The sequence below is a fragment of the Papaver somniferum genome, chromosome 4 (genome assembly GCF_003573695.1).
Source record: "Papaver somniferum cultivar HN1 chromosome 4, ASM357369v1, whole genome shotgun sequence".
Taxonomy (NCBI): Eukaryota; Viridiplantae; Streptophyta; class Magnoliopsida; order Ranunculales; family Papaveraceae; genus Papaver; species Papaver somniferum.
Genome location: NC_039361.1, coordinates 83,175,259 through 83,189,612, shown reverse-complemented (window position 1 = coordinate 83,189,612; position 14,354 = coordinate 83,175,259). Strand labels below are relative to the sequence as shown.

At 33.8% G+C, this 14,354-nt stretch overlaps 1 protein-coding gene and 1 long non-coding RNA gene across 12 annotated transcripts; one reads left to right on the top strand and one right to left on the bottom strand.

The window, feature by feature from the left end:
* The first annotated feature begins 429 nt into the window (after positions 1–429).
* On the top strand, positions 430–4,163 carry LOC113276047. Of its 11 annotated transcripts, XR_003323889.1 has the most exons (10): positions 430–948; positions 1,097–1,212; positions 1,596–1,890; positions 1,992–2,034; positions 2,165–2,336; positions 2,910–2,999; positions 3,155–3,316; positions 3,483–3,519; positions 3,622–3,766; positions 3,884–4,163. It is a non-coding gene; the product is annotated as an uncharacterized LOC113276047 (long non-coding RNA). The 11 variants fall into 11 exon arrangements; XR_003323890.1 differs by having other exon boundaries at positions 430–511; positions 910–948; positions 1,596–2,336; XR_003323886.1 differs by having other exon boundaries at positions 430–705; positions 910–948; positions 1,596–2,336.
* Positions 4,164–11,054: 6,891 nt separating this feature from the next.
* Positions 11,055–12,378, bottom strand: LOC113274042 (serine hydroxymethyltransferase 3, chloroplastic-like; the record flags this gene model as incomplete). Its single annotated transcript, XM_026523579.1, has 6 exons — positions 11,055–11,153; positions 11,282–11,404; positions 11,516–11,628; positions 11,730–11,848; positions 11,974–12,147; positions 12,227–12,378. Coding segments are annotated over 6 exons (780 nt in total), but the record flags the coding sequence as incomplete, so codon positions are not given.
* Positions 12,379–14,354: the final 1,976 nt, after the last annotated feature.

Genomic DNA, 14,354 nt, shown 5'->3' with positions numbered 1-14,354 from the left:
TTAGTTTGGTTATATGACCGACTCAGATAAAAAAAACAGACTGTTTGTTTGCAGCTGACTCGGCGTCTGAATCTGAGTCAACCCCTGACTCGGACCGAGTCAGCAGTCAGACCGTTTGTTTTCCATTTTGAGTCAGATCTGACTCGACCTCTGACTCAGACATAACCCCTGACTCGGACTCATTTGAGTCAGGTAACAAAATACCCCTGACTCATGAGACCAAACCACTGACTCACTTATTTCCGAGTCAGATGAGTCAGATCTGACTCAAAACAAACATATCGACTCAGATCCAGATGAGTCATGTGATTTCACTCAGATCCAGATGATTCAGATCCAGACGACTCAGATGAGTCAGGAGTAAACAAACATGGTGTTCATTAATACCAATGTTTCTGCAGCTATCTCTTACTTCAATTATTTCTTCTCTCACCAAAACACCACCGCAAGCGAAAATCCCTATTTCTCCCCACCACTTACCATCATCACTCAACTCTTTCTCTGAAGTCAAGTGAGCTGATGATTCTAAACTTGATAATTAAACAACCCTGATCTATCGATCGTTCAATTGTGATTTTTCAGAGATAAAACCCTAGACGTTTCTCCACCTTTACATACCTTTTGCAAGATGATTTTCTTTCTGTAATTTGAACTGATTTCAATTCGATACAATTGAATCTGTTTTTCACTGAGGAGAATCTTTTGGTATTTGATTTATTCGTTCGTATATTTGTCTTCTGATAATGTTGAAGTAAAAAAGAAAATTGAATCTGGATAGATAGGGTTCGATTTTCTTCTGAAAAACTACTTATTTTGATTTTCTTCTGTAACTTTCCAAACCTTAAGTAAATGTTTCTTTAGATTTCTGATTCAATTGTAAATCCTAACTAATTTTTGTTTTGATTTTAGTTTCAGACACCCCAAGTTTCAGATAGGGCATCTGTTTAGGTAAACTAATAACTGGTTGTTTGTGGTTTTGATTTCAGACATCTCTCAGTTTCAATCTCAATCTTTCTCTCAGTTCTATCACTATTATATAATTTTGAATCTGTGTTTTTGAGAATCTAATAACTGGTTGTTTGTGATTTTGTTGCAGGTAAGGTTTACGAATCTTTAGCTCGTGATGGAAAGGTTAGAGGGAAAACTCTAGCTAAACTAGACAAGAAAACCAGCCTACTGCTAGAGCTCATATGAGGAATCTAACAACTGCCGGTAAGAATCGTAATATTTCTTCTCCATACCATTGTTTTTAAGTTTTGTTGGTGAGAATCATATCTTTGAGGATCTTTGTGTGTATACTGCTCGTTCTAATGTGAATCTAAATTTTGTGGAATTGGCTGTTGTGAATGTTAACTTAGTTGGATCTTATATATTACTGTAAAGTGTAACACTGATTCAGTAAGGAAAAGAAGGGTTGTAGTTGTAAATGGTACTTGAATGTTGATTTTACAAAGAGATTTTTTGGTTGAGTATCATGAATGGTTATTTGAACAATTGGGAATTTTTTAGATTGTGGTTAGGTTATTTTCAATATCATTGCTTGAGACCATGTATCATGTGAAGAAGGCTGACTACTATTGATTTTTACTTTGCAGGCTTGGAGCAATGGAAGAATGCATGCAACCAAACACAGAGTAATGGTGAAAGGAGAAAAAGATAGTTATATGGATACTCTTATGGATCCTCTGCTATTTCTGCCTTTTAACTGCAGAGATTATATTCTGTATCTTAGGGCCAATTTCTACCTTGATTCTGCACTTGATACCTTTGCCGGTACTGTTGGAGGAGCAGTTTGATCACAATGCAACATTCTTTCGCATCTCTTATCTTATTATCGGTACTTTGTAGCATGCATGCAAGTGAAAACCCACCACAAATTCGTGCTTGAGAGTAATTTGCGATTTCATTGCATATTGAAATGTTTCGTTCTCAGTATCTTTTTACATGAGTTTTATTTATTAATAATTGGTTTTCTAATGATTCATTTATAGTTCACACGGAAATGATTACTGGTCACTAAGGTCTAATCTCTAAGTGGGTACTTCATTGACCAACTATTGATTCGGTTGACTAACAGCTGACTTGGTTAAACATTTCTATGTTGATGTCAGTTTGTTTACTCGTAAGATTGATTGTAATATCTAGCCATTCGTTACTTTTGCAGTTTGGAGACTTTCATCTGAGGAACCTTATTAGTGATGTCAGGTTTCTAAGGCTCCACCGACCTCTGAAACGGCATTTGGAGTGTATCCAAAGACGCATTTCGTTAGAAATATCGACTCAGTGCTACAACATCCTCCAAACGCAAAATGTTATTGGAGTATTGGATTGTTATAGTAAGTGTTCTACCCTTATCCGTGCACTAGAGAAAAGAAAGATCCTCCGATGTTAAATGATTTTTTTTATTTCTTTTCTTAGTTGCTAACTAAAATGAAAATTTTACTGCTAGTAAATAGTTTATTAATGTAAGGAAAGTCACCGGCCTAACATCATCCTCAAGCATCAATAATACCTCAGGCATCAATAATAAGCCGATGTCATAGAATTTGTTGTTTTAATTACTAGTACTAGATAGTATATCTTTCTGTTTTTAATTTGAGAAAATGAGTTTCAATTTATGCTAATGTCATGTCAATTTCTTAATGTGATTGTTCCAATTGTTTTTGAGAGGCCAAAGTCCAAAGTTCATTTTTCATATTATATTCTGTGACTGTGAGATCATAATGATGCAGCCTGTTTGGTGTTTGCATTTACACCCGAACCGCACAGTATTCGAGGAAGTTAGACTGAACATGATAGTGCGTATAAAAAATGTTGTTTTAAACCATAAGAGTTACAAGTTTCTTAAGATTTTGAGCCACTTTTTTATGAGGATATCGTGAGTAAAATGTTTATGGTACGAGTTGCAGGTGCAAGGGTTCAAGCAACGTGCAACAGGGAACATGGATGATCCATTTCTAATCCCTGGTATATATTTGATAAGAAGCAGCTGCCTGTAGGTAATAGTAAGAAATGCAAACTCCTTTAAACACTAATTTGGTTTGGTTACTTTGCTTGTATCTGCACCCGACAATGTTTTTTTCCCACGGATGTTAAGTGCAAATGTGCAATGACTGCAAAATCAATGGTACATTTATTTCTTTGCTTAATGTAGGACTTGCTCGGAAACTTGTTCAACGACCCTTTTTGAGGCGGCAGCTAGGGAATCGAGGCTTGGTGGTGTTCCCTATAAAATGGCGGAAAGCATGTGGCTCCATGCTCATCTTATCCAAGATTTGATCTCTATTTCTCGAACAAGTGTTCCTAAATACCCGAGGTATGTCCGTCATATATGACTTCCACTCGTGGATATGTTGCGAGCACAAAAAAAAAAGTGATGCAACCTCAATGTTATTTTCTGTTTTGTGTTATTGCATTGTTATATTCTCTATCAGTGAATACACTGTTTTTTTTTCTTGTATGTGCGGGCTTGTGTTGTGAAGTTGGATACTTCGCTGTCGTTGATGACTTGGAGCTCGAGTGAGTACATTGTTTTTGGTTTCATAATTGTTTTATGAAGGGGGTGATGTTCTCTTTTATATATATCTGCTTGAAATGACCATTTGGTTTGATTTGTTGCAGCTAATTTTCAGCGAGACAATGAAGTGGGTGTTGCTCTCTTTGCAACTGATGGTAATTTCCTGAGATCCTGTAAGAACGTTGAATTTGGATTCAAGACTGCCCGAGAACCTGTTGAAGATCTGTGATAACCCTTGAATACTTAAGTGTTAGCATCGTATACAATCATTAATTCTTGTTTCTCTTAATCGTGAAAGTTCTGCAATGTCGGTGTCTTCTGTATATGCTTGCTATGTTCGCTAATACCAGATAGTTTCTATTGCAGGAAAATCATAGTGGGAGAAGAAACTTGGACATTGTGGCTTTCATTGTAGTTTTCTTATGGCACCCTTTTCCAGCCAACGGCGGAAAATCTGAATTAATACAACTCTGAATCCAGAAATGCAACTTAAATGTATGAATTCATTATAATTGAATACTTTATTTTTTTGTGATTTTGAATCCAAGTATGAATTCAGTTATGAAGTGTTAAGAGTGCAGTCATGAATTGGTGTAACAATGAATTTTTATTTGAATTTATAAATCCAGGTCTGATTTTAGTATAATTTGAGTTTATTTTAGTTCGAATGAGAATTATAAATCAGCTCAGTCAGCCAGATCTGATTTGTATTTTTATATTAAAAATTAAATCTATGACGTAAGTTAATTGACCTAGAGACATCTAGAAATTATCGTAAATCAGATTTATTCTGAGTCAACCTCAAAGTGTCGTTCCTTGATAAGACACTGAATCTACGACACTTTCAGCGGCACTTCGAAAATGTCGTATAACATCCTAATACAACACTTTCCAAACATCTTAAAATGGATTTTTCCCACTAGTGAAGTGAACCTAATCACAACCGTCTACATTAGGTTTTCTCATTCAAAAATACCAGTTAGTCGTAGAAATACATTTCAACATATAGATGAATAAGAAAATAAAAATCAACGGTAATAAGTGAACACCAAAACTTATGGGAAGATCTCTCTCCCTTATAAATAAATAAGAGTAATAATAGTCTTCTAATGTAAACAACCCTAGATATCCAATTTGCGCCACCCTCCTCTGGGTAGAGAAAAAGGAGCATAACCTCTAACTTCAATTAGAAGATCAATTTTTAGATCCAGAAGACGAATATCATTAAGGATCCAACATCATAACCTAGAACTTGAATTAGAACATCAGTTTTTGGATTCAGAAGATGAAGAGTAGCTGAATCTTTGGGTTACAATGAAGCAATATAAATAGTTTTGAGAGGAAAAATCATTGTACGGAAATAGATTTTTTTGTCTGTTGTATGTGAAGATGCATTATCATATGAAATCAATATATCAATTATCTCTATTTTCATTTTGCATAGACATTTTTTGAATTACGAAGTAATAGAAAAGAGATCTGTGCATATGTAAGTTTTAAATTCTCGTATATTCATATATTATTAATGTATTTCCAATATAACCTAGTTAAGAAAATATGTTCCTTTGTTCGAAACACAATGCGATCAATAAAATAAAATAAAAAATATATCTCCTGATAAAAAATTTAGTTGCTTGTGTATATGTATTAGCAAATGATTTTGCATATAATTTATCATATACTATCTAAATATTTTTTTTCCTACAATTGAATACTTATTTTTGTGTTCTGCATTCCAACTTTGAATAGTGCTTACAACACCAAATACAAGTTTGAAATGTTAATTAATTATTTCATTTAGAAACTAAAAAAAAATATTCGTAAAACAAAAAATTAATTCTTTTAGATATGCATAATATTCATAGGAAGAAAAAGCAAATTTTAATCTATGTTATTAAGGTTATATCTATCCATCTCTTAACTTCAATTCTTCATCCTAGATATGATTTATAGTATTGTGAGGGTTAAAATAATCATAAGTGAACGGTGTTTAATATTATTATTCATATATGGTTGTTCTTCCACCGACATAACTTATTATTGAGATGGTCACTCCTTATGGTCCAACAAAAAGTGTATCATGTTAACTATTTAAGTTATCCTTGTTAGGTTATATGTTACACTCGAAACATCCAGGATATTATCTTCTCAAGCCGTTAAAAATAAAGGATAAATGGAAAAAATAGTTTGTAAAGAATAGAAAGGTAGAGAGAGAGAGTGAGTGGGAGGGAAAGGAGAATCCATAATTTCTTGGTGAGATTTGAGTTGACCTTGAAGAAGAAGAAGAAGAACAAGAAAAAGAAGAAAAAGAAGAAGAAGAGGAAGAAGAAGGGTTCTTTGCTAAGGATCTGTTTGTTTAGTGTGATGAACATTAATCTATCAATTTTCACATCTCTTCAAAGGGGGAAAATTCTCGGGTTTGTTCAAACCCCAGAAGTAAGTAATGTCTACACTTGTTATTGTTCTTATCTTGTGAATCTTACCTTTTGGTAAATAAATTTTTGATCCACCACTAGTGGTGAATGTAATGTAGGCGAACTTGTTATCCAAGTGCTATATGCACATTGAAAAAGAGTATAACCCTAAATTATGGAGAATTTGTATAACCCATTGATTTTCATAGTGGAAGGTTTGCCCGTGGTTTTCTACACTCACATTGGAAGTTTTTTCAACGTAATTGCAGTATTCTGTGATTATTTCTTCTATCGTCATAGCTATATTATTCTAGCATTTTGCTTATTTCTTGTGTAAATTTTGCATTGCGGCTCGGATTTTTAAGTGTCTCCCAAAAGGTGGTATCAGAGCTTTTAGGTTGAGCTAATTCTTTGCAAAAGCTAGCACTAGTAATAGAATAATTAGCTTGATCATTGAGAACTATGTGATATAGAAGGAGAAGATTGGTTATATTGTAAAAATCTCTACGGTCCATAAAGAGTAAGGGAGTAAGGCCTGAGAAGACAGAAGAAGAAATTTGGCGTGTTATTAACCGTCAAGTAATTGGTTTCATTCATCAATGGATTAATGATTATGTTTTTTCATCATGTGGCTAGTGAGACACTAACAAATTGTTTGTGGAAAAATTTATAGGAGATATATTATCAACAATATCAATGTGCAAAAGCTCTTCTATTTGCAAGGATTGGAAGTTGAAGTACAAGGAAGGAATTTCAATAGTACAACATTAAAATAAAATGAAGGCATCATGAATCATCTACATCTATGGATTTGATGATTCTTAAGGAGATACAAGCTTATATACTTCTAAATACTTTACTAGATAGTTGGGAGACATATCGGATGTCTTTAAGTGACTCTGCTCCTCACAAGAAGTTAAATATCACTATTGCAACAAACAATTTGCTGAATGGAGAAGTTAAAAGAAGGTCATCAGACTCATCTCATTCAAACGCTCTTGTTACCGAGAATCAGTGTAGAATGAAAGACAGAAGCCAAGTTGGTAGTAGCAAGTCAAGGGTTAAATCAAAGTCTATAAAAGACGATAAGTATCGGAACTGTCGTATGAGAGTCATTATTCAAATGAATACAGGAATCCGAAGCAAGAACAACAGACAGGGAAATAAAATGATAAATAAGACAAGGATATTGTAGTTGTTGCAACAAAAGATGATGTCATTTTATTCTTTGTTTTTAATAATGTATGTTTCAAGTTCCATTTCAGAATGGATAGTAGATTCATGTGCATCTTATCATGCTACTCCTCGAAAATTTGTATGTACTTCGTACAAGGATGGTCACTTTAGGTTAGTCCAAATGGGAAACATCGGTGTTTCAAAGATTGTAGAAATTGGTAATGTGAAAGATGAGACCAGTGTTGGTTGCTCATTGGTTCTCATAAATGTGCTGCATGTACCAAATCTTAGTTTGAATCTATATAATGTCACATGGAGTGTTAGATGATGACGGGTAAACCAATTCTTTGGGAAATGAACAATGGAAGATAACCAAGTTCTCAATGGTCATTGCAAGAGGAAAGAAATTGGGAACTTTGTATAAAAGAAAAGTGAAGATGTTAAAAGGTAAGTTGAATGTGGTTGAGAAAGATTCAACCTCCAAGCTGTGACATAGAAGAATTGGTCATCTCAGTGAGAATGGAATTCAAATCCTCACCAAAAGACAAGTTTTTCCAAATGCAAAAGGTATGTAGTTGAGTAAGTGCACTCATTGTTTAGTATAAACGAACTAGAATTTGTTTTCATAAAGTTTTATTCAAGCGCAAATCTAGAATTATAGAGTTTGTTTATTCTGATATATATGGACCTTTAAGCGTCAAAATACTTGGTGGTGTTGTTTATTTGGTTATTTTTATAGATGATGCTTCAAGGAAGGTTTGGTCATATGCATTCCAAGCCAAAGATGATGTTGTTCCCGTGTTCAAGGTTTTTCACAACATGGTAGAAAGAGAAACATGTAGAACCTTGAAATTCCTTCTTTCTGGCAACGTGGGAGACTACATTGGTCCACTTGAAGTCTATTTCAAGAGCATGGATATACGTCTTGAAAAATCAGTTCCCAAGAATCCACATATATGAAATATTGCATCGCTTATGTGGAACGAGTTAAGATCACTTAAAAGCGCGAAGATAAATTCATATCACGTGTGAAGATACAATCCTAATGAGTCACTATTGAGGTAAGTGATGAAGTCACGATAGCTGAGCAATAACAGAAGGAATGCAAAGACAAGGTTCACGTGAAAAATGTGACACCTTATGTGAAGGAAAGTTGAACTTTCTAATATCAATGCGATGATATCGCATAGACATAGCCGAGATATTAAGAGAGAAAGAGGACTTTATTAGTTGTCATCTACTATGTAATATTAGATGTCATCCATTATGTAAATGAGTTAATAAAGATACAATATAACTCCTACAATATTCTACAGCTTTTGGTAAATTATTTTACAAACATAAATTAACATTCGGTACTTATTGGATATCAAATAAAGCTCTTTTTCCATCTCAGGAAATTTAGTTTGGGATCCATCTCATGACTTTCGCCATTCTACTCCAAAGGAGCATTTTGGAGGGCAGGCACTTTTGAAATGATTTTTTGTATGGTTTATCTAGAGTCAATATTTAATTATCCTAATATTTATTAAGTTTGTCTAATCATCCACCTATAGACTGTTTAAATTACACACCTGAGTCTTGCCTTTTAACCAACCAGATTTGATAGTTTCGGGTAATACATTTTAATCGTTAGATTAAATAATAAAATTTAAATCAACGATAACAAGTGTGCACCGAAACCAAAGGGCGGATCTCTCGCCCATATAAGTAGCAACAATTTTCTACTTGCACATAACCCTAGAAATCCAATCTGGGGCTCCCTGGTTTAGATTGAGAAAAAAAGCAAAACCTAATCCTAGAAACAAACAACTAGAGCTTCTCCATCTAGCAAAATCATGGACGAACATTTTTAAGAGAGTATCACTAAGAACAACAAAATAAAGTCTTCGCACAATGATATTTCCTTTCAAAAATGCAAAATTCCGTGTTTCTTATATTGCTGTGAGTAAAAATAAAGTAAAGAAGAATTAAAAGAGACTGAGTAATGTAATAGGGAAATTCAGAAGACTCGAGGGAACGGAAGTTGATGAAGAACAGGAATCGTAGGTGATCTGTTATAACACTGTTTTGCTGAACAGATTGCTTGTTATTAATTAGTAAAATCATTACGAAAAGATCCATGTATGATTATTTATTTTGAAATCTTTAAGTTCAATGTACGATGTTGTTTCTTATTTAAATCTAGATGTATGTAATCCAAACTGCTAATTCAATTACCTAAAAAACTAATTATCTCCAGCTTTTACTTATTTTTGCATGTATTCCAAATTAGGTACAATTTATAAGTTTAGTTGTGACCACAAGATAGTGGGTGGCGTCCGTGCAGGTTTGGGATTTGATTCGGATTGGACTCTTACCTAATTCCAGCCAACTCCCCGGTTCTTGCATTTGTCAGACAGTAAGAAGTCTGGGGTATTTGACACCCCATCTCACATTTTGTCTCCTGAGTCTTCAGCTGAACTGATTTCTATTAAAATTCTGTTAAATTTTAGTAGTACAACTGTACAAGTTACGGGCCTTATTTGACCCCCGCATCTACAGACCATAGTGATGCATGGCTACCTGTTGTTGCCCTATCATTTCTGTGTCAGATTTGAGATTATTAATAAAAATTATATCCAAACACTTTTGCTAAGTGTAGATACCTCCAGCATCCTTTGGTACATATTCAATGTTGAGTTACTAATTGAAGTTGAGAAGGGATATCTTAGGTTTCCAATATAACCTAGTTAAGAAAATATGTTCCTTTGTCCGAAACACAATAATGCGATCAATAAAAAAAAAAAACTATCTCCAAATAAAAACTTTCTTTGCTTGCGTATATATATTTGCAAATGATTTTGCATATAATTTAGGAAAATTTCTTGTTTGGTCCTAGGCCCATATAGTTATTTATAGTAGGGTCCAACCGGAATTTTTTTTTATCCGGAGGTCCAAAATTAATTAAAACATGGAAATGTCCATAATGCCCATTACTACCAAACGTGTGTGTCTACACTGCTTACAAATTTGAGTACATATCTGGTACACTGCTTAAAAATTCGAGTACATATTTGCTACACTGCTTACAAATTTGAGTACATATCTGTCTGAGTACATATCTGTCGTACTGCTTACAAATCCGATTATATATCTGAATGCTTACAAATTCGAGTACATATTTGCTGCACTGCTTCCAGGTAGAGTACAAATCTGTAAAAATCAATGATAAATAAATTAGAAAACGTATTACATCATCACATACATTGTAGGATCATACAATGTAGCAACCAAACCTTCTATGTTCTTCCAAATCCATTTGCAACACACCTTCTTTCAAACACACGTCACAACCAATTTGTAACTTCATCAAGATCACCACCGATTTCACAAGCTTGCAAATCTGAACCAACAACAACTCATGTTCCTATCATTCAAAATCTGTCATTTCTTGCAATAAGTTCTGAACTGCATCTCCAGATCATCTCCATATCCAATTCCAGTACTGAATCAAACGTAACAAAGAGCATCTATTTCAATATTTCATATACGTACTGAATCAAACATAACAAGGAGCACTTCCTATGAGTATGCGATATATGTACTGAAGATTCATGAACTACAAATCAACAGTATGACAACAATAGGTGAGAGATCTATGAAAAATAAGAGAATCGAAAGACATATTACAGTATCTCACATAAGTACTAAAGGGTAAGACTAAAAAAGGAGCAAAAACACAGCAAATAGCACTTCCTATCAGTATTATACATACATACTCATGGATCGAACCAAAAAAATTGGAAAAACTTCAAATAAAACAAAATTAGAAGAGTTTTGTATCAGTATCCATATATGTACTGTCAATTCATACACGAAAAACAACTGTAACAAACCTAAAAAATGTTATAATGTTGAACCAATGATAAATCACAAATAACGGCTACAGTTTTAGTTACCTGTAACCCTGGGAAAACAGCATTGTTAATCGCAGATTCCATATCAACCCAAAGAACATGATCTTTCTTGAAGAAAATCATGCCACCTCTGGGACCTCGTAATGACTGCAAATTGAAACAGAAGACATAGTAAACAACATGACCCTTGAACCTAAACCAATAAAAACAAATGCTGCTTGTGTTGGTGTCAGTAGTTGCAGTCTTGCAGACTTCATGAATGGGACTAGGTGTACCTTGTGAGTGGTGGTTGTTACAACATCACAGTATTCAAATGGGTCGACAAGTACAGATGCAGCAACGAGACCACTTATGTGAGCCATATCCATCATGAGAAAAGCCCCAACAGAATCTGCAATCTTCAAGAAACATAACAGGAAAGGGAATTAGGTGTGCGTAATGGGTTAACTAGTCTGATTCTCTGATCACTAAGAATCACAACTGTTGACAATCAAAATATATGTGTATACCTTTCTCATTCGAGGATAATAGAAATCACGAGGATAAGCACTAGCACCAACAATGATGAGTTTTGGTCGAAAGAGGGTGGCAGTTTTCTCAAGCATATCATAATCAATAAGGCCTGCAAGTGAATTTGGTAATGAATGCAAATTATCAACGAATTATAAATGAAAAACAATAGACCACATAGTCATTACACAATATAAGAATGCAGAGCAGCACCTGTTGATTCATCAAGACGGTAGGGCATCGATTCAAAATAAATCGAAGTCCCAGATACCCGTCTTTTAGGAGTCATAAATCCATGTGACAAGTGACCTCCATGAGGAAGATCCAGACCCTGTGCCAGTTACATGAACAAATTAATACATCTCCATATTTTGAAAGGAGAGTTGATTACATCCCTTAGGGGTTCAAAACTGATTTCAAAAAATTGGAGAGAAAGAGAAAGAGGCCTCAACTTATCATAATACGGTCATGTGGGTTGAGAAGTGCAGTGTAAACTTCAAAGTTAGCAGGAGAACCAGACAGAGGTTGGACATTAACTCCCCATTTCTTTGGGTCTAAGTGAAATGCAGCCAAAGCCCTTTGTTGACAAAGTGTCTCTAGCTCATCAATGTACTCATTGCCACCATAGTACCTACATTGCAGAATGAAATGATCAAATGCATTTCAATACAAATACAGGGAAAAAATACAACATTAAGCACCATCTTTACCTTTTACCATGAAGCCCTTCTGAATACTTGTTTGTGAGACAAGAACCCACAGCTTCCATCACTGCGCGAGATGTAAAATTCTCTGAAGCAATGAGCTCCAAGCTGTTAAATTGACGATTCTTCTCACTATCAATTATTGAATGTACTTCAGGGTCTGCCTAACTTGAGAAGGTAATCTATCCGCAGTAGTAGTACCCAACTTGGGAAAAAAAGTTGAAGAACCTTTAGTAAAAAGATTGGGTTGTTGTACAGCAACACCCATTATTGCAGCTCCACTGTATGCCTGCATCTTCTTCACTTCTCCTTAAACATAACAAGGAGCACTTCCTATCAGGATGCGATATATGTATTGAAGATTCATGAACTACAAATCAACAGTATGACAACAACAGGTGACAGATCTATGAAAAATAAGAGAATCGAAAGACATATTACAGTATTTCACATAAGTACTGAAGGGTAAGACTAAAAAAGGAGCAAAAACACAGCAAATAGCACTTCCTATCAGTATTATACATACATACTCATGGATCGAACCAAAAAAATTGGAAAAACTTCAAATAAAACAAAATTAGAAGAGTTTTGTATCAGTACGCCATATATGTACTGTCAATTCATACACAAAAAACAACTGTAACAAACCTAAAAACCATAAAAGCGTCAATCAAATCGATTTGATTATCAGAATACAATCAAAAAAACAAATCAAAAGAAGAAAACCGAACAAAATAATCAAACAAGATGATTAGAAAGCATACCAGGAAACAGAAAACAAATATTCTCCTCGTAAATCATAAGAATTTTATATTAGTACACCAAATATGTACTGTCAATTCATACACAAAAACAAACTGTAAAAAACCTGAAAACATAAAAACGTCAGGAAAATCGATTTCATCTTCATAATACAATCAATAGAAGAAAAACGAAAAAAATAATCAAAGAAGATGATAAGAAAACATACATGGAAACACAACAAATCTTCTTGTCGTAAGTCATAACGATGCATCTTCTTCTTCTTCTTCATTCAAAATAAGCTAGGTTTCTGTCAATACAGGATATACGTACTGTTGTTTCATACAAAAAAACAAATCTAAAAACAACAAAATGGAACTAGTTAGATCAAATCTAATAACGAAATGAACCAAAAACGTGATTATTCATCTAGATCTAGTAAATAATCAAGAAATCAAACATGGAACTAGTTAGATCAAATCTAATAACGAAATGAACCAAAAACGTGATTATTCATCTATATCTAGTAAATAATCAAGAAATCAAACATGGAGATCAAAATCTTAATAAAACACCACAACGATTAGACCATGGATCGAACAAAAAGAACTGGAAAAACTTCGAATAAAACTTGCAGAGCTCGAACAAAAAATCGTTGTGATGATTAATATTGTAAGAACAAAAAATCCACCTACCGATTACACTTGCAGAGCTCGAACTCATGAATCGTACAAGTACCTCAAATAATCTTCACTTGCAGAGCTCTTCTCTGAAAACATAAATTGAGAGAATGAAAAAGAAACGAACGTGTGTCTTAGCTTAAAAAAACTTGCGGGGTGTTTTGGGAATTATGATAATACGTCACATGTGTCCCGCACGTGTACAGGACCTAGGCTTAAAAAATTAGGTCCAGTTTCATGTTTCCTTTTAATTATGGACCTATGCTTACTGGGCTTTAGTGGGTGGACCTTCCATTAACTAAGACTACCATAATAGTACCTACTGGTAATTCCTACTATAATTTATCATATACTATCTAAATATTTTTTTCCTACAATTGAATACTTATTTTTGTGTGTCTGCATTCCAACTTTGAATAATCCTGACAACACTAAATACAAGTTTGAAATGTTAATTAATCATTTCATCTAGAAATTAAAAAAATATATTCGTAAAATAAAAAATTAATTAATTTAGATATGCATAATATTCGTAGGAGGAAAAATCATATTTTAATCTATGTTATTAAGGTTATTATGAGATTAAATTAAAGTAATCTAGGAGAATAAGTTTCATTTCCAAGGAAATGTTTTACATTTAACTAGTATATACTAAAAAGTTTGTCAAAAAAAATTAACTTTTTTTTTTTGTTTGAAGGTGTTAAAATTCAATC